Raw genomic sequence first — 23,941 nt, forward strand, 5'->3', positions numbered from 1 at the left:
GCTATATAGCTGTGGAGTATTCATGTCAGTCAAGAGACTTTATTGAAGTATGTGACTTGTTAGCAAAGCTGATTAAAAGGTTATGCAAGTCAGAAGTAATAGTGTAAAACATAAAGGAAGGAGTGTCCTCTAGAAATTTGCAATATACATAATCTTGCATAATTCTGGGGTCACTAGCAAGCTTGCTAAGAAATGTGCTGTGCACAGTATAACCCTTAGTATTGTACAGAATGCTTTCTTTGAAGCATTTGGTACCATGTTGCCTGTAAGGCTGCATGTTCTTGGATTAAAGTGACAGGAAGGTAGACTGACTTAAGACGTCTGTTGAAATAACTTATTTAAAATACTGAAAATGAAGATGTTAATTAAATAAGTAACTTTGATTTTTCAAAGCTAGCAATTCTTAGCATTCATTTTGTTGGACATCTCATCCTTTTAGCATGGGATTAATTGGGAGATGAGTCCTGAGACCTTTTGTGTCATTCTGAGTAGCTCATTGTCCCAAGATTTTGGAGTTGCTAATCTCTTGCTCAATAGTATTGATTAAATATCAGCAGCAGTACCTCTGTCTTAGTCTGTGCTTGATTCTGTCCTAGGACAGAATCTCTATGTGCCCATCTCCACCCTCATGAGGATTTAAGAGAGCTATAAGTGTAGCTAAGGAGTCTTTTGTCTTTTTTTTAATATTGTTTTCCTGCTTTTCCCTCCCCATGCTCCACTGGCACTTCATGTACTGCCATCTCAGAATTATGTCATGAGCTCCTCAGGCCAAAGATGTAGCTTCAAAGTATAGCAAACACTTGTAGTGTGATATAAATAATATATGATGTAGTAGCATGAGAAAATAAACTGCTACTAAAACACCTGAATTAGTCATTACCTTCTATGAAAAGTGTTACAATTAAAAATGTTGTTTTGCTAAAGCATATATATGGCTTTGTTTTTCCCTCCCCCCACCATTTGATTCTGTGTGAAGAGAAGAAATTATGCCTGTACCAGACACTTTAATCTGTAGGAAATAGCTGACTACTCTTTTTTAAACCTGCTAAGTGAACCGTACATTGCTTCAGTTGTCACTTTACGTAAGTTCATAAGTTGTCCAGGCAAGGTTTATTGCACTGCATGGTCTCAAATGCATTATTTTTGCAGTCTGGTGTTTAATTTTAAGTACATATGAAATAATTATTTTTAATATTATTATCTGGCTTTGTAATGTGATGCCTTTAAATTTTTTTTTAAAGAAGTCTTATCTATACACATCACTTTGCAGACTGGATATTGATACCATCTAAACATCTCCTGTATTTTCTTTTTCTAGTTACAATTACATCATGTGTGTGAATAGCTGGTGTATTTGGGAAAGGTTGATTTATTTTATGAGCAAGCTGTTTGAAACACATTAAAGACCAGGAAAATATTTTCATGCTAGGTTACGGGGGAGTAAATATCTGAATATATATTTTCTAGACATGAAAGGAAAAGAGAAGGATTCTACTTTTAACAGTGTTTGAAGAGGTGGTAGGTCAGAGAGGCCACCTGTTCAATCTGCATCAGTTAAAGCACGGCTTACGCCTCTGTCTAATCTAATCAGTCAGCCCATCACTCAGGAACAACACAATTGCCGTTTTGATCTTCACTAGCAGAACTCTGAGTTCAGCAAAAGTGGATTGGTGTTTAGTGAGCTCTGAAAATGAGACGTGAGATAGGGCTGAACTGGTATCGACAGGTAAACTATTTGACAATTAAACATCAGTATAATTAAGTGTCTTTTTTTTTCCTTTTGTGCCCCCAAAAGCTTCAGATGTTAGGGTTTTGTTTGTTTTTGTGGGTGTCTCTTTTTTGTTTTGCTTTCTTTCTTTCTTTTTCTTCCCCACGCAGTCCCTAAAGTGATCTATGTTGGCTGGCCATCTAGTCAACTCACTGTCTTGGCTCTGCATTTTAAAGCATAGCTGTAGGTATATTTCATTCTCATTGTTAGCAAAGCTTTGGAGGAACAGATGGACTTTTTATTGTTCTCTGAATGTCAACAAGTAGAGCCTTGGTAGGCCCCAAAGAGGAGGAAACATTGTACAGCTGAAAGCTTCAGATGAAAGTGCTTTATTCTGTGTTTGCAACTCTGAAAGCAGGGCTGGCCCTTGGCACGTCAATGCTTCTGTTGATTTTTAATTCTCGTGACTGCTGAATGCTGAGATGCTTCTTTGGGAATAGGGGACTTGCATAAAATGGTGTTGGCCTACATCTTGGATGATACTTGACTGAAAATAAAGGGCCAGTGCACTCTCTGCTGCTACTGTAGGCAAGAATTCAAGTGATTATGAGTAATGCATAAAAATTAAACATGAAACAGCAGTGTTGTGTTGTATCAAAAGAAGAAAACTGATGTATATAGAAAGTGGAATTTTTATGTAAGATGCAAAGTAATCCGTGCTCTTTGTTCAGTACTGCTAATGTCTTGGCTGATGTCTAGTGTTAGGTTCTGAATGCTGTAGTTCAAGGAAAAACGTGGACTAACTGAGGGGAATTGAAAAGAGAAGGGAAGTGACTGTTTGTCCAGAAAACATGATCGGTTCTATAGTGTGAGATATGAGGAGTGAAAATTGCTGAGACACACATCTTGAAATAACCAGAGTCAAACACAAAGTACAAGGGAGTAAATTGTTCTTCATGTTCCAGGTGAACTGGATAAAAGGTAATAGGCTTAAATTACAGTAAGAAAAGTAAAAGATAGGAAGAAAACATTTTTCTAAGGTAAGGATTTATGTCCTGGAACAATTTATCTGCGGAGATGTGGAATTGCCCATAGAGGAGACTTCTAAAAACATTTCGAACTGATAACTGGTGGGAACATTTTGCATGTAGCTGATACTACCGTGGTCCAGAAAGGTAGAGTGGGTGAATAAACTTTGACCTTTCCAGCCTTTTTTTCCATCCCGGTTGTCTAATTCTGTGAAGCTGTATGTTGAGTGGCAGGCCTGAACTCAGCACAGTTGAATGATCCCATTCAGATGTCGGAATATGTTTACAGGGGCGTGACAACGTACACATGAACAATAAAGCCTTACAGATTTGGAAGCGTAAGCTTAGACTAATTCAAGTTTGAAGGAATCTCAGGAAGTCATCTGATCTAACCTCCCACTCAAAGCAAAGTCAAAACTAAATTCAGATGAGGTTGATCAAGGATCCGTCGTTAGGTCTTGGAAAAACCTCTGAGGACAGAGATTCCTCAGTGTCTCTGGGCAAACAGTACTTGACTGTCCTAATGGGTTAAATGTTTTCCTTATGCCAAGCTGGGAAGTCTTTCTTTTGCTTTGGTTTATGACCACTGCCTCTTGTCCTCCCGATGTGAACCTCAGTAAGGAGCTTAGATGTGTTGTCTTGGTAATCTTCTCTTCTGCAGTGGAAGAGGGCAGGCAAGGCCTAAAAGCCAGGAAGATGTTGAAGAGCTCTGTGCCTATGATCTGTTGGAAAGGGTGAGCTATAGGGGACAGCTTCAGCAAAGGAGGTGCAGTCTCTTCTCCAAATGGGTTCTGAATATGATGGAGCAGATTCCTGGGGGACTAACAGTCAGCCAGTGGTGCTGGTGATAGGGCTGCTGTTGGGAGGTAGTATCTTGTAAGCATACACAGCATGAAGTACAGGAGGCTTTTGTTTATTTGCATGATTTCTATATTCTTTCTGTTTTAGAGTCTACTCCTTCCCCTCATCCAACCCTCCCCTAGGTGTCTGGAAGGCTATTTCATGGTAGATGCGATACTGCTGCTGTGAAGGCATTTACTGATAACTGAATCACACTCCAAAAATTTGCTTTCTCTTCTTGCAGCAGGAATATGTGGCAGTCACCTTCTGCCTGGATTTTCTCTGCCACGGTTTAAGCTCACTTATTCTTTTGGCCAGGTTGGCTAATGAGAATAATTAACCTTCATCACTGTTTAATGTTTCTTTGCTTTTCAGATGTTCATGCTTTCCTCGGCCATCTCATAGAATAATCCTCTCTGTTTCTCTGTCCCCTGCTGTGCCAGTTCATGTTTCATTCTTTCAGTTTTTCTGGCTTGTTCAAACAATATCTTCTGTAAGTCAGAAAGAAATGCAGACAATGGTCAGTGGTTTATCACATGAAGCATGTGATAATCTTGTGAATACAACCCAAAGCATCGGTTACTTATCTTGGAACAGTTTCTTACGACCCTTTGGAAATCAATTATAACTTGTGTGTTATCAGTTTTTGTCTTGTCTATGAAAAATGGATTTTAAAATTTGATTTATTTTTTTTAGGTTTGTGTGTTTATATAATGTGCGTGGAATACTGGGCAAAGTTAACGTTGGACATCCAACGTATTGTTGGATGTCTGCCTAGTGTCTGTGCAAGAGTTGTCTGGTTGAAGTTCAATCTGTTTAAAACTCAGATTGCAGGTAGGAAGTGCTACTGACTTTCTATCAGATGGGCCAACGAAATCTGACTAACGGTAGTCTAGCCCAACCACTGACTGCTTTTTTTTTTAATGTGTATTCTGTTATTTATACATGTTTATTTCATCTTACGATTAAATTTCTTTTGTGCAAGGCTGTATGTCTAACCAAGGAATTCCCAGTGGGGCAGAACGCTTATAGTGTACCGCACTGTTTTGGTGAAAATTGCGCTTCTGTTTTGCTGCCTGCTTAGTGTGGAGGGGGATGGTGACTCCAGCACAGCAATGTGTGTGAGAGGTCCTTTCCTTTACTCAGAGTTACATGAGTTGGCATTGTGTTATTTTTCCATTCTGAGAATAACAAGTAAACTGTAGGATCTTGACTGTTAACCTGCTTTCTGTTCAAAATAACAACGGTGCTACAATTTGAACTTAGTGTATTACTACATTAAATATTTTAGTGATAGTAACTTTATTTCAAATACTAAATTTGAAAACTTGTTTTTCTTGAGTCAGTCTTGCTGTTTTCTGTAGGGTGTAGGGTTTTTGGTTTGATGGTTCTTAATTGTCAGCTACTAATGCATTGGCCATTTAGTTGTCTTGCACTTCTGCAAGATCTGCCTCCAGCTTTGAATGTCGGATCCTTCAGAATGGCTCTGGGGGTGGCATTAAAACGTTCAAACCTGATCAGTTTAAGGTGTAATTTTAAGTTATGTTGTAACCCAGAGTTTCAGGAGTTAGTGCGTTCAACACATAGTAAAACCTTTTCCCTCTGAGTCACTTTACTTTTGAAGTGCAATACGTAAACTTAGATTATTGAGGCTTACTTTCCTTGACTGTTTGTATTTTGAGGCTGAAAGCTGCATTTCTGGAGATTTTAAAAGCAGATGAGGGAAACACCGGAAGGAAAACTACTAGGCTAAAACAGACATATGGGTATATTTATATGTGAGCACTGGTGCTGGCTGATGTAAAGTGATACTGGTGGATAACTGGATAACTAATAAGGTACTGCTGGGAGAAATAGCTGAAAGAGATTTTTTGTGTATGTGTGTGTATTTAAGGGGTGTCTCTCTGCTGTAGGCGTTACCAGTACTGGGAGTTCTCTGGATATACTACTACTGCCTGTCAGGGTGGGTGATGCCGTATTCCCGATATGTGCCAGTGTCTCCACTTCTGTGTGCCAACAGAAGCAAATGTCCAGTTCGGGAACACTGGTCATCTCATTTTCAAAGCTGGAAATACTTAAATAATCTGTCTGACTTTTTTTAGGCTTTTTTTTTTTTTTTTCCTTCAGTACAGGGCTAAGCTACAGTGTCTTGGACATCTGCTGCTGTTTATAGGGTCAGCTCTGGTGTTGGAGTGGCAATGACTTCTGAGTGTTTGTTCAGTATTTAATGTGCTGAGGAGACTCCTGTTGGTTATTGATCTAGGTACAGTTGGAGCACAAAGGTAGGGGATATCTTCAATTACTTTGGAAACAGCTGAAAAGTGTTTTTCCCAAAGCAAATGGACTATCAAAATTATCCCTTGCCCCCCCACCCCCAGCTAGATAGGAATGACAAGAGGGTGTAGAACCAGGGACTTTATAGTTTTATTGTGAAGTTTGAAAGGTTCAAGGACAGCCAGAACTCTTTCCTTTCTTCTAATCCACAAATCTTTCTGGATATCCTTATTATATGCTGCTACATACTGGACTTGTTCAGTTCAGAGTGCTTGTGACTGACACAAAGCACAGGAGAGCTACAGATTGCACAAGGAACTCTGTTACGTAGGGTGTAAGGTTTTGGTTTTTTAAAAAGGAAAAACATTTTTTGGGTCAAGTTTTTCTCACTTCTTTGAGTCCTAGTCTAGTGTGTTTACTTTAAATTGTTAGCTAAGGTAGGTGAAAAAGGACTTCAAATATAAGATTTTATTGTTTTGTTTTGTGTGGTGTTTTTTTTTTTTTAATTTAAAAAAAAAAAGGGGGGGGGGCAACCCATGGTTCCAGCAAGAATTGCTAGAGGGACTGAGGTCAGCAGTTCCTGCTGTGAAAGCAAGTTTTAGGTGGAGTGTCACTGCTGTACTGTTTTCCAGCTGCTGAGTCTTTGTGTTGCTCCATTTTTGCTGCCTTTGCAAGACCCCTCTGCCAACGCTGCTGCTGCAGATTAGAGGTCAACAACCGAAATGCGCTGCTTTGCAATGGCTACCTGGGAACACAGGGCTGCAGTCTTGGTACTGAAAACTGTTTGTGATGCCCATCATCATCCTAATCTGGAGGTAGCATGGAAAAGACACGAGATTGTGTACATTTTTTATCCATTCTGACACTGGTAACGTATCTGACATATTGTGGAACACCAGTCAACTGGATTTGATTGAGAATCCAATTACGTGTTTAGTTAAAAAAGTGGTTGTATGTGAAGTGCAAGCAGTCCCACCCTCAAACTACAAGAGGCAGAGAAATCCTCTCCTTTCATTAGTTCCAGATAATCCTGCTCCCTGTTCTGAATCTGTTGCTTACTTATAGTTTTGATTTGTCTTGTTCTCATTCTTTAGCCTTCAGTTCTTAATTCAGTGGTCTAGAAATGGTTAATGCTGGGAAATAAGCTATTTGTTGTTTCCTATGGGCTCTGCTAGTTGTTCATGTGGTGGGGCTTACATAAGGGCTGCATTGCAGTTGCACTTCTTTTGATGACAGAGTTCTGTATTTTGTGTAAACAAAAGTCAAGTGATAAGGCGTAGGCAAGCAAAGTCTAGAGTTGAAACCAGGGAGAAACCAAACTTTTTATGGGAGGATCTTAAGGTGGTACTATCTGCTTAACTGTCATGTTTCTTTTGAAAAAACAAACTGTCCTGATAGTATTTTAATTTAATTTTTTTTTTTTGTCTAAGAACTTGAAAGAGCCTTCATTGCTGTCATTATTCCTTGCTGTACCACTTCTTCAGATTCAGTGGTGAGACCAGTTATATTACACATTAATATTGTGTAGCATGAGTTAGCAGAAAAATTACAATTTAAAACAGCTCAGATATTTTTCTCTGAACTTTAACACTGAAATTGTAAAAGCGGACTGTAGGGGAAGAAGTATAAGTATGTGTTTTGGAGAAATATGGAAATTCTAGGGAAAAAAAATAGTATTGATCTACTAACATGCTTTTAAGACCTTGCTTATCACTTCCTGGCAATTTGTGCAGAACACCAGTTAGCTTAAGAAGTTTTGTCTAAGTATTCGACTTTTCTTTCAAAGTATGTTACTCTTGCCCACGCTGGAATAAACAGCCTTCTACCTCTTCTCCCCATTCCCTCAAATGTTGTTTGTAGTGCTAAAGGAAATGATTTTAAATGGAAACAAGGTTGGTTAAAACACTAGAGTTTTGTTATTGCTGTATGATTTTTTTTTCTTTTTTCTTTTTTTTTTTTCTTTGAGGTTGACTGCACAAGCCGTGGTAGTATGTGGCTGAAGCTGAGCACAGCGATGGAGGGAAAGCCACGTGTGGGAGGCAGCTGCCTGATTCATAGTAGTTGGCGATGCAGAGTTTGTAGCTTGCATTAACATCCAGTCTTCTGACTTCTTGGTGCTGGTGAGGAAACAGCCTGAAACAGCTTTAAAGTTGCAGACCAATACGTAGATATATTTGTAGCTTTTGCTAAATGTGTGGCACTTTATGAAGGCTTTGTATAGGCCTTAGCATAAGACCCTCCTGGCCTTCAGGCACTACTAGTGTGCCATTACCACATTATTTTGTGTAAATTTGTAGATTTCTGTTTCCTGGCAAAACTTCTTGTTAGCTTAGGTATCGATCCTGGAGAAATTTGGGTGCACCTCCCTTCATTCAGTGTCCTGTTTAAGCCAAAGGAACTCTTATTTTGTCTGATGTTAAGTGAGTGAGATACCGGATCACAAGTTTTGTGGTGGGGATCGTAACCATCTCAGTTGGTTTTACTGTGGTCCTGATATGCAAACAGTTACTGTAAGCTTAATTTTCTAACACAGTTTGAAACAGTTTAGTTCATATAAGAATACTTGTTTTGAAAGTATCTGTGCTACGTCCAGTGCATGAGGGGCTATGAACTCTTATGCAGACAAACCAGAAGTGATTTGCATTGATGATTTCTGAGAGCAGCTGGGAAATGCACAATTTAGAAGTATTATGTGCCAAGAAGAGCTGATTTAATTCAGTCAGGACAAAGAAATGGATTTTGATCCTGAAGAAGCTTGTCAGGTCAGACTTTCCTTTCTGTCCCCAAGGAGCTGCAGCTGAGCGTTCAGCGGACAGAGATGATCCCAGGATCAGGTGTTGCTGCTTTGTGTGCGCTGGAGCTGAGGGAGACTGGCAGAGTGGTGCCCAGGCCAGCAGCTGTGAACAGAAGGGAAGGATTGTTTCAGAAAGGGAGGCAGAGCCTCTCATCTGTGTGATGTAAAATTGGGAGAACTGCTTCAATTTATGTGAGCTACCTTGCTGCATGACATCCTTTTTTTTTTTTTTTTTTTTTTTTTAAGTGACTTTGTATTAATAGCTTTGAAGTTCTGGTTGAATTTGTAATCTAATCAGGGAACCTGAGCCCTAATGAAAAATTAAGCCTACAGCTAGAATGGGCAGGAGAAGGTACCTGGCCTCGCTGTTAATGCCGGCATTGATAGCAGTTGTTTAAAGCAGATACAAATAGCAAGGAAGTAGCCAATTCTTTCTAGATTTTCTTCACAGTGTGTATGGAATGAGTTAACAATGTAGTTGGCTTTTGAACCTGTCAGTTTACATTGTGGTGCATGACCAGGGTGCACTTATTTCATGGACGTGCTCTGTCCTGGAGCTAAAATTTTGCTAAAATGGTGTTACCAGTATTACTTTTATTAGTGGTAGTTCCAAACTGTAGGCTTGCTACTGCAGTGAGGTCTGCGTGTTAGTAGCAATTAAACCAGGAGAATGATTGCATTTCCACACTGAATTTGCTCAGCTTAGCCAACAAGGACTTCCTACCTGCCTGGAGTGAAAGTTCAACTGTCAGAAAGTCAGGCAGCCTCTTCTATTTTACATGTTATCAAAAGTCAATAATATGAAGTTAGCCCATACTTTTCCCGATGAGGTAGCGGAGCATGCTTTTTCACTTTGTTAGGTTAAAATGTCTAGTGATGTGCTGGATATTATAGTGAATAAGTTACTTGGATAGTTTTAACTGTTAATGGAGAATTAGTAGAAGTACTATTGAAGCATCACATCTTTAACTCTAGGTGATAAACATCAATCGATCGATGTTTAAATATTTTCTTCACCTTAAGCCATTCTCTAATATGTTTCTTCATCTTTACATCGAGTATGTTCTTCTCTATTAGCGACAGGGAAATTTAATACGATGTGGAAGAAGCCATAGTGGCTGTGGCTTTTTGCCTAATGTAGTTATCTTTGCACTAATCAAACAAATAAGTTGAAATATTCCAATTTATTAATATTTTCAGTAATATATGAAAATATTTAGAAAGAGTTTCTATTTTATCAGCCAGGAAGGTTATTTTCTGTGCAGTATCTGCATTTAGAGACACAGATCTTCATTTAAATCAAATTTCCAGTTTTCTGCCAGGACTGTTTTGTTAAATAAGCTTTTGATCATGCTGGTTTCTTGCCTTTCTCCAGGGTAATACATCTGAGTGTGTGCTACAAGGGTTTTTCTTCTGTGAGAACTGAAGGTGTATACATGAACAGAACTGGATCTGCCTGTGAGAGGCTGCTATCCTGCACTTAGGTAGCACCATGTATATATTGTTTTGTAAGTCCTTCTGCATTACTTCCCTCAGACTGGATAAAAGGCTGAGGATGTGAAATGGTGGGAGCTCAGCCCTTGGTGCAGATGTTTCTGCAGTGGAGAGCTCTCTTCCTGCTAGCCCTGGGTGGTGAATTTGTGTGTGGAAACTGGCTTTCCTGTGAAGTTCCAGACTCCAGTGGATATTTTTGCACAGCTGATGTTGAGTCTTCATGGGAGTACCAACTGCAAACTTGTTTCGCTAATCAGCTGTGACCAGTCCCTTTCTTTTGACTTCTCTTGTTATTTAAGCTCCAATTATTTCAGCTTTCCACTGGTATATCTGTATAAATGCTAAATATCCCCTCATTAACAAAAATATTTCTTTTTTTTTTCTTTTTTTTTTTTTTTTTCTTTCTCTCCTGTCCCTTCTCCACCACATCTGAAAATCAGCCTGCAGTTAGCAGAACAAAAGATTATGGCCTGTAGATAATTCGGGTTTTGCACCTGGTTGAAACCTCATGGAGACTGTTGTTAGAATCAGTGCCAAGAGACCTGCAAACATCTCAACTGTTGGGGGAGAACGGAGGGAGGGGGGAAGTTTGGGGACTGTCAGCTTATATTTGCCTGAAATGCTTGTTTGCGACAAAAAAGCATCCAGCATCATACTGAGGAATCAATTTGGAGCATGACTCATTGTGGAAAAATGCTACCTACTGAATTTCTAGCATAGTTTCCTGAATTGCCCTGACTTTTCACTAACTTTTTAGAGGCCTTCTTTTAAAGCATCATCTGAAATGAACAAAGAGCAGCAAGGTGGTCAAGTCTTCACAGGGCAGCTGAATACAGTGTTGCTGGAACAGAAAGATGCAAAAATTAATCTTTAATTTTTGATGCTGTTTTGCTCATGTGGATATTTTTGCAGCCTGGCAAATAGGATGAATAAACATGAAGGAAAGAATTAAAATTGGAGATTGACATTCAGACGTATAAAAATGTGTAGCTGAACCAAAAGGGCTGAAGAAAGTGGATGATATTGTTCCTTTCTACTTTGCAAGTTTTGAAACAGATAGTGCTAAATAAAGCAAGTGGGTTATTTTCCCTTACTGCACAATTAGGATTTACCAGCTCGGAGCTTTCAGTCACTGCTTGAACAGCCTACCTTGTGTTTTGAAACAGAGCAACTTCTGTTCATTAGAAACAGTCAACAATAAATATGAAGAAATTTTCTGCAGTTTGCTTTGGAATTTCGTGGATTGGGTGTTATGGATACAACTTTTTTTTTCTTTTACAAGGAGTGGCATAAAAGTCATGCAGTGTTTTTTGTTCCAAGAATGTTACACCAAAAATTACCAGAGTTAAAGGCACTATTCAGAGCAGATTATAGAAACACTGTTTTTAGCTGTCTTGTCCCATTGTAACATGTCTGGTTGTTATTTTAGTAGTGTTAGCTAAGCAGTCATTTCAGTAATGATTAATGACAACTTGTAATTTTCTTTTAACTGACCTTGATCCTCCTTTTCTCTTGCTGTATTATTTAACTGTAATTACTTGGGAAGTGGCTTGTTGCTTTAGCTATAGTAAATATGTTGGTAACTTTGTGTTTGTTTTGAGTTAAATTGAGTTGGTTAAATGTAATTCTTGGACCTGTGGCTTAAAAGTGTAAAGCAACCAACTACCCTAGACTTGAGGATATATGACTGGGAAGATAATTTCTCTGTATAGAGGTGAAAGAAATGAAAACAACTTTCAGAGCTACAGTAGTCTTGGCGTGACTGTAGTGATTTCTGGACTATAGCTCGAAGGGCTGGGAGGCTTAGTGTATGTGTGTGGGTAGGTGGATGCCTGTGAAAAGTAAAGGGAAATCTGGGTAAAGGAGGCAATAATTAAGAGTTCTTCATTGCTGCAGACATAGGAAACACTTTTAGCTTTGTTTAAAAAGAAGAGAGTACCTCTTTTTAAAAATTAGGCTATTTTGAAGAAATAGTGGTTAAGAGGAAGAGATTGGATGAAGCCCAGTGTTAGCATGACTGACTTTTTTTTTTTGTTGTGGTTTTTTTTTTTGTTTTGTTTTTTGGTTTTTGGTTTTTTTTTTTGTTATCTGGATAATCTTGCATTACATCAGTTTTTCTCTCATATTCAAAAAACCTCATTTTTCCTGTAGTGAATTATTTTGTTTTCTTATTACTGAATATATTTGTGGAACTTACTGATTTCCCTGAAGGTGTTGGTAACTTGGAATGTGGGGAAGTTCCTGAGTGTGTGTTCCTTTCCTTACAATATTTCACTTAATTGTATGAAGTAACTGTCTTTTTAAACTTATTTGTTTGACTATACAGGTAAAAAAGATTTTTGTTTTTATTTTTCTGTGAGGGTGTGCAGAAATAGCGTAGTTGATCTGCAAGTAGGAGCGTTCAGCTTTTGAACCAGAAAGCGACTGTCAAATCTGTGTCTGTAATTGAAAAGACTATGTGGACATTATTAGCTCATTCGTCTGTGTACTGTGATGCTATGGATAATGTTTTTGAAACCAGCTGTCTCACAAAACTGTGTTTTTAGTAAAGTTTGACTCTGGTAATTATACAGTAGTCACTTTTATAAAGAGTTGACACCATCCATGTTTGTGTTGAGTGGTGTTTTTACGGGCTTGGTATGTTTGGATGTGTTAGGCTGATCTGGCCCTGGTTTCAAGAGGTACCGGAACTACCTGCAAATCCCTGATCTCTGAACATGATTGAGTTTAGGTGTACAGGTACACAGACTATGGTTTTGAGTTGTGGATTTTTTTTTTTTAATTCCTTCCTCTTTTTCCTCCTTACACCTAAATAAATTATTCTGTAGCTTGGTAAAGAAAGCAGCAGTGACTGCAGTATCTTGGGAGGCTGGCTAGCCTATGCCACATTGCTTTTTACAGTACTGTTTTATCTCAGCTGAATTCTTGCACTCTAAAATTTCTGGAAACAAAGTGTCTCTAAAATACTGGCAGCACTTGTTATCATGACTCATTGCTGGGCTGTGCACTCTTCAATAAGCTTCCCTTAAACTTTCTTTTGATTAAGTTTTTTTTCATCTTAAGTTATTTATGACATTTGTTTAGCAGATTTAATCTCTGTTAAGTGTTCAGTCATATAGCTGAAAGATGCTGCAGAAAGTGTATCCCTTTTCCTGATGCTGCCCTAATTACATAAAGCTTTAACCAGAGCCTGGTATTAATAACCGGCAGTGTGACTCAGCCACTCCTTACAGCTACACGCTCCAGAGCAGGAATGATGAGAGCTGCTAACTTCAGTGTTAAAGCTAAATTTTGTAGGAGAGCCTCCATAGTTCGCAAAAGACATATAGGATGCCTTGCTCTCTTTTGTATGTAGAATTGCTTCGTGAATCCTTATCCACAGAAAGATACACTTGATTGCCTAATTGACCTCTTTTGTTTCCATGAGTGCAGTAGTTGTAAACGCTGGTCTGGGGACACACCAAAAGACCTTTCTTTTCTTTTCTATTTTGAATTTGTGACCTTTACCTTCTTTTAAGCAGTGATCAACAGCTGCTATTATAATAAATTTTTCATAATAGTAGTATTTACTAGTTTTCAGTATTGTCAGTGCTAGTGATTGATGTGAAACACCATCAATGAAATGAAGATCGTGTTTCATTATTCTATGAATGAGCTTATCAGTCATAAAAGCTAAAACATATTCTTCAATTGAAAACTTAAACTTACATGAAGCAAGTGGACTCATGTGAGAGACGGATTTAATGTGCAGTTTAAGGCAGTCCTTCTGTCCTAGATTTGATTTTTGAACATTGGGTTTGCTACATAAATCTATCCAGGGCACAGCCATCAAATTGCAGGCTTCTAGCTGGTTGAACCCTCTGGAGAACTACAGTTTTGGTGACATGGCGCAGTCATCCAAACCCAGAGCCACAGATGGCTCTGCTTCCTTGCGGTAAATTTTTGAGTTACATACTTCCCTTGTTCCTGCATTTTCTGTTTTGGTTCTGAAGGTATTTCTTTGATTTCTGATAGGCCTTTTGGAGATGTTAGGGTTCCCAGACCACCTGTGGAAGGGACCTGCACTTCATGCCCAAACCAGATGTTCAAGATGTCTCTACTGCTTTTCCGACTGTGGGGTGATGTCCGGAAGTGCAGTGTAAGCCGACTAATAAGCTGAAAGCGTACATAGGATTTTCTAAAAGACTAGAAGCTACCTCTCAAAAACTGAAATGAGCTAGCACATTCTGGAATTCCTTTTTGCTCCTTTTTTTTAAAAGGTGAAAAAATTTCACATGGATTATATTTTCAGGGTTAATCCTTACAGGAGGAGTAGCCTGTAAGTGACTTGAATATTTTAGGGTATGTCCACGTATTTGGTACATGTGATGTCCAAACCTTAAGCTGATGCCTACCACCCTGGTAGTACAGCTGAGCACTGTGTTCCACTGTGCTGTAACAGTAGAGACACTTACTCATGCTTCTTACTCTCTAAAATTAGTTGTTCATGCTCCCTGATGAGGAGGGGCAGCCTCTTCAGGCTAGTTAGCTACATGGAGATCAGGTGTCTGTAGACCCTCTTGGCCATGTATGACCCATGATTACTGGGACATAGGTCTCTATTCTGCCACTTTATTGCATGATACAGGTGTGCCTGCATTCCTGTGTGGTGTGACATTATTTTTTAAATTTAGCTTTAGGATGTTCTCTATGATATTTTGTTATTATTTCTCTTCTAGCTTTCTGAGAGTGGTCAGAGAGATTGCCAGTAAATGTTCATTAAAAAACCGAGGCAAGTAGCACAGTAGAACAATTTAAAAAAATATATCTGCCTTAGAAATGTCATTTCCAATATCAGTTTAGTTCTAATCAAATTGCAGTTGGATTTGGAGGCGTGCCAGGTCTGTGCTTGGCAGGCACGTGGAAGCTTACGGCAGTGCTGCTTTTCCATCGCAGCTGACCTTGTCTTGAACTAGAAATAATCAAGGCCTGTACAAATCCTGCACACAGTCCCCCCTTCTCTCTCTCAAAAGTCAAATTGTTCTCAAAAGCTGTGGGTTTCTTTGCTCACTGTAGAGTAAATTAGTTCAGGAGAAGTCACAAGATGGAGGTCTGGATGAAAGCATTCATTCATGTTATAAGGAAAGATGTTGGAGATCTACTGGAGGGTCATTTAGCCCTTCTGTGAGAGGTGAGGATGGGGAAGGGAGTGGGCCAGGCAGTAGGAGATCTGTGTGGGGGCAGGCTCGGGCCTTTTCCCTCCCGTGTTTTCTTGGCAAAAACACAAGACTGTGCCTGTCAGTGTGAGGATGCCATTTGTGTTGCATAGGCTGTTACATTGCACAAGAATTAATCTGAAATCATACTGCCAAACTGTTTTCTGGCTACCCGCAGCAGCTGCCTGGAGCTGCAGCTATCGAACGCAGCGGCAGCAGCCTGCAAAGCTGCCTCAGCCTGGCGCTGCGAACGTAATCCCCACATGAACAGTTAATGGGGAGATGAGCTGATCAGATGCAGGCTGCTGAAAAGGGTAGCTGTTTTATGAAATTAAATTTGTGTTTAAAAAAATAAATGTAGCTGAAGAGGTAGAGGTTGAGTGTAGAGGGGGAGAACTGGACAAATCTAGTTAGAGCAGTGGTATATTTCCTCAACTTAATTTAATTCCAGTTTTCCATTTGCTGCCTTCTCGTTGCATGCTAACTGGAAGTGACAGTCTGCAGCACTGAAACAAATTATTCTACATGCGTATCTTTGGTTTTTTTTTTTGGTTTGCATTAAAATAAGTTAGCTATTGACAATGTAATATCTCCGAGCCCATTTGGTAATTTAGTGGCTGATTTTGCTAGATGTTTAAAGCTAAGGATTTAATCCATGTTTAAGGGTTACACATGGGTCGAAGGGATGCTAATACCTTTTCATCATTCTTAATAGGACTTTGGAGTAAAATCTGGACCACACAGATTCTGCTTTAGCTTCTGCCACAGTCCTTAGTACATTTTTATGTCCATGAGCTATCAGGGAAGTTTTATTTTCTGGTGTTGCCAGACTTGCATCACGATACCTACTTGATGTATCTGAAGGCAAGCATTGGTGTATGTGCAAAACATCAGCCTCACTTGTCCTTGCACAGAGAGCAGGTCTAAGTTTTTAGGCTGAGTAACACCTGGACTCTGCCTGGTTTCTGGGGGCTGTGGGCACCCACAACACCCGCTGGCAGGGCTGAGCTCAGCCTAAACCATGGCAGCCATGGTAACTGTAGAGAAACACTGATGGGAGCGGTGCCCAAATCTTACATAAGAGTGATTGAGTTTCAGTCGCAGCAAGCTAGTGCTCGTTGCCCTGGCTGGGTGACCGGCGCGCGCCCGTGATTCTCCTGGGTGAAGCAGGTTCACAGGGTGGGAGCTGACCCACGGCAGGAGAGGAGGACTTGGCAATGTGCTGGGTGGCCAATTGCCACAACATTTCGTGTGTAACTGCTATAACTTGCATATCTGTAACTGCATGTCCTGTTAGATCTTAATACCAGTATGTGCAATATTAGTAATTGTTACCACTGACATGAAATTGTACCACTGACACCACTGAATCCTAGTGTGCATCCAGAAACGGAGTTAGTCTTTCTGCCAAGTGGCACTGTTAGAAAGGTATCCTGAATTTGTCTTACACTTGGCTTGCTCTTGCTTATAAAGATGGCTTTTATTCCATTCTAACAATTGAATGAACAATTGTTAAAGTACTTTATGAAGGTTTGTATTTTTTCTTTGTTTGTTTTTATTCTGCCATTGTAGGCATCTGAAATAAATGGATTCCACCCTAATAGCCATCCAGGTCTACTGATAGTAACAATATATTTACGACTTGCTTGGAGACAACTGCCTAGCTGACACTTAAAAAGAAAAGCAGAAGACAAATGACCTGGACTTTACCTGTAGTTACTGTAACAGTGTAGGGGATTATTTTGATGCGAACTTTGAGAAAGGGTGCCATGTGGTATGGTTTGTAGGCATTTGTTTTGAATTTAACTTGTATTTTGTGTCATTCTGAAGTGCAGTTAAAAAAAAATCATTATGATACTTCTTCAAAAGGAGTCAGGCTGGAAGGTGAGGTATTGACTTATAGGACTTTTACACTTTTTATGAACTATGGGAGTACGTGTGTCTTTCTGGAGATAAAAAGCAGGGTGAAAGCATACTAAAACAGTTCTCAGACTTTTCATACTTGTTTCACTGGCTACCAAAAACCTCTTTGGAAATGTTGAGGAGGACATTACAGAACTACGTCTATGCTAAATGTACTGAATGGTAACTCACCAAATATGAGCCTTTTTTTACCCACTGGTGTCATTTAGCACCACAGACTGTGTGCCACAGGCAGCGGAGGTGCTGAGGCCGTTGTGCCAAGATGTGCTGGCAACAGAACAGAAACTCTTAACGGGTCATGGTTGCTGGCATGAGTCAGAAGGTTTGCTCCCGCTTCCTTCTTGCTGTGTTAACAAGAGGTAGACCTGGCATTTGTCATATGCAAGCCTTTTTCATAATCTTAAACCTCATTGAGAGGTAAAGAATGAATATACCAATCGGCTGGTCCAGATGAATGCATTCAGGTGCTATAGTTGTGGTCTCTTTTGGAGGTGCTGATAATCACAGAAGCAAGCAAGCTTCCAATGTATGCTAGTGAAAATACTGAAAAGTTTGTGCAAGCAGAAGTAGCGGGTGTCTTTGGGATGAAATCTGTTTAGCTTTCTTTACCCCCTCCTTGTTGTGAAGGAGTATGTTTAATGGGAGTGTTTTGATGAGCGTAAATGACTAGCGTAATGGACTTGAAAGGAGAGGGAACAATAAAGTAAGGGCAGGAAGCTGTTTTCTTTTTTTTTTTCCTGCTTTTGGAGAGATTTTGTTTGTTTCCCAGTTTATATAGCCTGCTACACTTCATTAAATGTTTTATTAAGTGCTCTTGGATTTAATATTTCATATACCCACATGTGAAACTTAATTGTGCAAAATTTAATAGGCTTAGTGTAGTAAGAGAAGAGTATTGGAGAGTCTTGGTTTTACAGGTTAACTTGTTTCCTGCTCAGCACTGCGTGTGGTTTGAGTGATGTTTGGAATTTGTTTTTCTGAGCTGAGTGAAAACAGTCCTTTCCACACAGCAGAGATTGTAATGAGAAGAACCTTACGTGGGACTTTGTCATAATCTTTTCTTTCCAACACACAACTTCTGGCTAGCTATTGCTATCTGAAAGATTAATCTGTGATTTTTTTTTTTTCTTTTTCTTTCTGTAATACAAGAATAATTTGATGCTTTGCCCTTTATAGGTTACTCTTAGAAGGTCTTATTTGCTTATTGCTATTCTGTACAGGTGCTGAGAAGCTATATGGTAAATGTTGTGATGATTACCTTTTGCTAGAGTAAGATTTGCAATACTTCACACAGAGATGCAAAATAAAACATTCACTGGTCTCATTTTGTTTAGTATATGAAATGAGATTAAGGGATGGTTTGATCATAGGTGTGTGGAGTTTCCTGGGAAAAAAATTAGACAATGTGGAGGTTCTTAAATGTACAGGCACAGAGATAAAATTGTTCAGTAGCTGAAAGGGGATATGTGTGTGTATATGTATATCTGTACGCTTGTATGTCCATTATATACATATAAAAATAAATAACGTATTTAAATCACTGGGACAATTTTCCATCCCTAAAAATAAACTAGGATAGGATGCTTTTCAAGGGGATATTATGATATTATCTAGTTTAAGCAGAAATAAATTCTAGGAAGTCTGTTGTCTTGCATAACACAGGGTATTGACCTGCTGATTGCTGTAGTCCCTGAACTGTATTATCTGAGGCTGTTCTAGCCGACAATATTTTTAGCAGAGACACACTGCACCTATTCTACTGAGAGATTAGTTCCAGTACAATACAGTGCATTACTGTGCCACCACTGGCTATTTTAGCCCTTCCTAATTAGACAGCTTGTCCCAGTGTGCTGAGGCAGAATAGATTTAGAGGATTAAGTTTAATGTGTGTGGCCTGGAGGCTCTGCAAAGTACATGTAAACAAGAGTTGGGTGTGTTCATGCTTTGGAGAGGAGGAGAGGGAAGGATGGCAGGCAAAATGTTGTTTGGGAAGTTGCCACATCTAAGGAGATGTGATTGGAAATAGGTAGAAAACACCTGTTTTTATACAATTAAGAGAGTAGCCTGGAAAACAAGTGAGATAGGGCCATGTAGAAGACAAAATGGGTGAAGTCAAATTAGTCCTGGAGAAAACTCGCAGTGGCAGACTGCCAGGCTGAGAACTGGGCAAGGAGAGATGACCGAAATGAATTCTCTCACATTTTAAAGCACGGGCGCTGCCTGCTTTGCTGGCAGAAGTGACCACATTAAGACATGAGAGTGGAAAAGGTTTGACTGTAAGCAGAAGAAAAAGATCATTTCCCCATTTGATGTGTGGGGCAGAGGAGGAGGAAATGTTCCTGTAGCCAGTGCTGGAGCAGACGCTGGCTTGCATGATGACTACTTGCTGGACCTCACATTCCCTGTGAATGGTAATACTTTTTTGAGAGCCATGAATTTCATGTCATCTACTCACACTGTTCATAAGTAGCCAGAAATCAGGTTGAAGGTGAGCCATTTGTTGCTTACTCATTAAGGGCATCGCATTAGCTTAGTGCTAAACTTATCAAGAGAGCTAGATGGATTTCAGAGCATGAAGTATCCCTTGAGCAGACATCAGATTGGGTGATGAAGATCTCGTCTGGCACTTCTCTACCTACTCTGTGTCAGAGTGGGACATTATGTAAGAGCAATTATGAAATGAGGAGGGAGCCTGTCTTTGGGGTGAAGCTCTCCTGATGCGACAAGTCTTGCTTTGATTATTTTTTTTTTTTTGTTGCTGTTGTGCGGCATATGGGCTGATGCAATGCTGCTTTTTCTCTCAGTGCTGCTCTCCGTTTCAGTGGTAAGTCAGGGAGGAAGGACGCATTTGTCGCTGCTGAGTCTCTGGATGTTGTATTACAACCCAGGGGAAGGGATTGAGCTGGTAACAAGCTGCTAGTAGTGACAGAGATTTCCACCAGCTCAGCTGATCTCTGGAATGGTACCTTGCTGAGGCCTGGTAATGGTGGTACACAATGCACAGCTTGCTGTTGTCCTGGGTTTTGTAGCATCGAAGTGCTCGGAGGTGCTGCCCAGCTACAAGGCAGGGAGCGAGCTGGGAGGATTCTCGTGGGAAGTCTCCACAGGGTGACATCAAAACTGCTTGCTTGACAGTCCTGTCATCACTGTAGTAATTATAATGCAAATCGTTGATATTTTAGGCTTGCTGTTCCTCTTTGTGGTCACTCTGAGCCTTTACTTAGTAGTGGAAAGGAGAAAATTATTCAGCACCTGTCATAATTGCATCAATTCCTCAGCGTAGAAAATTAATTTTGAACTTCTTTCCTTCTGAAGAAGGAAAAATTTTTTTTTTTTTGTTGTCAACCTTCATTCTACAAGTCAGTGCTGACTAAAAGCCTTTCAGAACTGGGGTGAAGTTGTTCTTTTGGGGATGCACAAAAGGTTACTTAATTTTGAAAATGTGTTTTCCATCTAGATTTTTTTTTTTAGAAAAGGTCTTTCAAGGCTTCCTTGTACTAGAAAACAACCTGAGAAGTACCTCTGGAGCTTTAGAAGCCCTCAGAGTTCATGCTTGTAAGAACAATTGATTGCCTTTGTGCTGTCTGCACTGGATTAGTGAAAGAATAAGAGTGCTTAGTCTTAGAGAAGCTTGCCCTCTGACTGACTTAAAATAAGGCAGCGAATAACCTACCAAGCTGTCTTTTCTAAATATTGTTATAGGCAGCATGCTACAATGTTTTATTTGTTCAATTTTTCCAGATTTGTAGGGTACTTTTAGGAAAAGCATATGATTGATTTATCTTTGAAGACTTTCTCTCTTTACCTAGAAATAACAACTATTTTACTGTAAAATGTTCATTAGTCTAGAACAAAGTAAATTTACTACAAGCATAGGTACGTGTTCATCAGGTTTTGTGTTTAGTGGACACAGGTGCCAGTGGATCAAGTTGTTAGTGAAGGAGCTATGCAACTCCTGAATGATTTTTAGCATTCTTATTTCATTTAAGGGGAAAAAAAGTATGGTAATGATTATGTTATTAGAGAGAAAAATCTGTGACCTATATTAGACACTCCATGTTGTTAAATGCAAATACTGTTTGTGCTTTTTTTACACATCATATAATCATGCCTTTTAATGATATTTTTCAAAGGTTTGCTTAATTTCCACTCACACTAGAGGGTATGCTGACAAGGGAGGTACCTCCTGGTCATTAATGAATGTTCTGTAAGGAAATTAGTGTGCAGAAAACATTACAAATAAATTATGGTTATTCTCTAGTGTCACACAGTGGGATATAATGAAACTTTAGAAATAAAAGTTCTGAAAAATACTCTGACAGTGATGCACGTGCCTGGGTGAAAAACTCTCAATCTGCAGTAAAAAGAAGATAAAATGTGCTCTGTGTGATTATTTTTTGTTTGCAGGATATTTCTAACTTGAACTAAGGTATACGTATGCTGATATAATTTGAATTAGTCCGCAGCAGCCCACTCAGAGTTGTTGGAGGCTGGCACGCTACGCATCAGCAAGCGTTGGCACGCTCGCAGTGGATCAGTAGGTAGCTTTGGGTCCTTATGTTTCCGTTAGATTTTGGAACAAGTTTCATCTGTCTGGAGTGGAGCGTTTTGGCTTAGTTTCTCCTGAAAGGAGTACAATTTGTGCACACTGAAATGGCTCTGATCTAAACCAGCGTGTGATAAGTGAAGATGTTGGGGGAATTTGCTTCAAGACAGCACAGCTATTCCAAACCAAACACTAATGTAGACGTGGCCCTTAAAGCACGGAATATGAAACGAGTATGTGCCTTTAAGGTATACTCTGTGTACACAGATCTTCAGCTTTGACACTGTGTACCTGAAAGTAGCCACACCAAGGTAAATATAGGTACTTGAAGTTTGATGTAAGTGGAGAATCTATATGAAATATTCCATGATTTTTTTTTTTGTGTGTAGCTGTACTGTTGATGTTTTATCACCCTTTATATATAGCCTTATTTGTCCTCTGTCTTTTAAGCTGCACATGTGGTGTGCTGTGTTTTTGTTGTTTTTCTTAATTTGGTTCTGCTTTGAGAACTTGGAAGCACTTCTAAGAAAAAAAAAGGTAATTTTGTAAACAAATTATTAGTTCATTACAATTAGAATAATATGTTATCCTGGGCAGAAGTTTTCTTCCTGATAGTTAACTATAAAACCAATTGAATCACAAACTTGCACAATCATCTTTAGTCATGGAGCTAGTACATGAAGTCAATTTTGACAAGACTGCAAGAATATTAAGAATGCAGAGTAATTAATAAAATCATAGAATAGAAGTAGTCTATGAGATGACTGTGTTCTACAAAGTAATTTCAGAAACAAACTAAAGCAACATCTGGAATTTGTCTCAGTGGGGAAATAATGAGGAACGAGACACTTCTGTTTATGCTGCTTATATATACACCTTGTATATAGGTATGCTGCCTTACCGAAACCAAACCTTTCACATCTGTGTTCCAGCAGTGACAAAAGTCCTTTCCTGTCAAAGGAAAAGAAGAAACGTGAGCCTTCTCCTTGCTCTCCTAGCAAGGAGGTTTTAATTTAAGTTTGTGTAGACTTTGGGGCTCCTTGCTCCTGAATTACTACTTAAACTATCCTCCATATTTTTCGTAATCTATTAAAAAAAATCCGTTTTTACAAGAAAGCATGAAGAAATCTGATAAAACTGGAAAGCTTGATTTCAAAGTCTGGAACAGATAATGCAAGTTACTCTTTAATGCATGGTATACATACAGAAACATTAAGAATTCTAGGCAGGTTGTCAACTTGAAGTTGGTAGGTGAACCTTCAGGGAAGAGAACATCATTTGCATGAATAGTTGTATGAGTGGGGCTTTGATACAGCCAGTATCCTGGCTTGATGGAAACTTCTCATTTTTCAATCAGTAAGGAATTCCTTATTTACGTTGTTTGTATGCTCCTCTTTCTGACGATGGGAGTTTCTAATAGTTCTTTTTGTCTCTTCCAAAACAGAATTAGACCACAGCTAGCCAAAGAAAAGATTGAAGGATGCCATATTTGTACATCTGTCACACCTGGTGAACCTCAAGTGTTCTTGGGAAAAGATAAGGCCTTCACTTTTGACTACGTCTTTAACATTGACTCGCAGCAAGAAGAGATCTATATACAATGTATAGAAAAACTGATTGAAGGTTGCTTTGAAGGCTATAATGCCACTGTCTTTGCTTATGGCCAAGTAAGCTTTGCAATTTTATTTTGAAGTATTTATTTTGGAATAAACAGTTTCTTGTAACTGATCTTTCTCTTACATTTCAGAAAATGCATTAACTTGTTTTTAGTGCCTTCGTTTTATTTTAAATGAAATATTCTATAGGAGACTGTATAGATTCTGCGCAGAATAGCAATTGAAATGCAAAAAACCATATAGGCAGTAGATCTGAAATAATAATACTGAAAATAGCATGAGTTTGTATAATTCTTGAATTCATCCCAATGCAGTAATACAAATTAGTGACTTAATCAGTTAATATACAGAGGTAGGTTGTACTGAGATTCAGAAGCTTTTGGAAAGAGGAACTTTTTAAAGAGAGATTGTAGGGAACTTCAGGCTACATTGCTTGTTTGTTGGTAAAAACAAAACAAATCAGATTCCAAATTGTGAGAACTTTTCGTGGAGAACACACCCTCTCAGTACACTAGGCACATAT

The 23,941-nt window shown here is 39.1% G+C and overlaps 1 protein-coding gene across 8 annotated transcripts in view; it reads left to right on the plus strand.

Moving 5' to 3' along the window:
• The window catches only part of KIF21A (kinesin family member 21A), a 94,079-nt gene that overhangs the window by 9,103 nt on the left and 61,035 nt on the right, over positions 1-23,941 (plus strand). For all 8 annotated transcript variants that reach the window (XM_086746794.1, XM_086746739.1, XM_086746762.1 and 5 more), the window contains exon 2: positions 23,247-23,469. In XM_086746794.1, the coding sequence (XP_086602920.1) occupies positions 23,247-23,469 (223 nt within the window). The remainder of the gene's footprint in view (positions 1-23,246; positions 23,470-23,941) is intronic.

This window comes from Chlamydotis macqueenii, chromosome 1 (assembly GCF_036417535.1).
Source record: "Chlamydotis macqueenii isolate bChlMac1 chromosome 1, bChlMac1.mat, whole genome shotgun sequence".
In the NCBI taxonomy this organism is placed as follows: Eukaryota; Metazoa; Chordata; class Aves; order Otidiformes; family Otididae; genus Chlamydotis; species Chlamydotis macqueenii.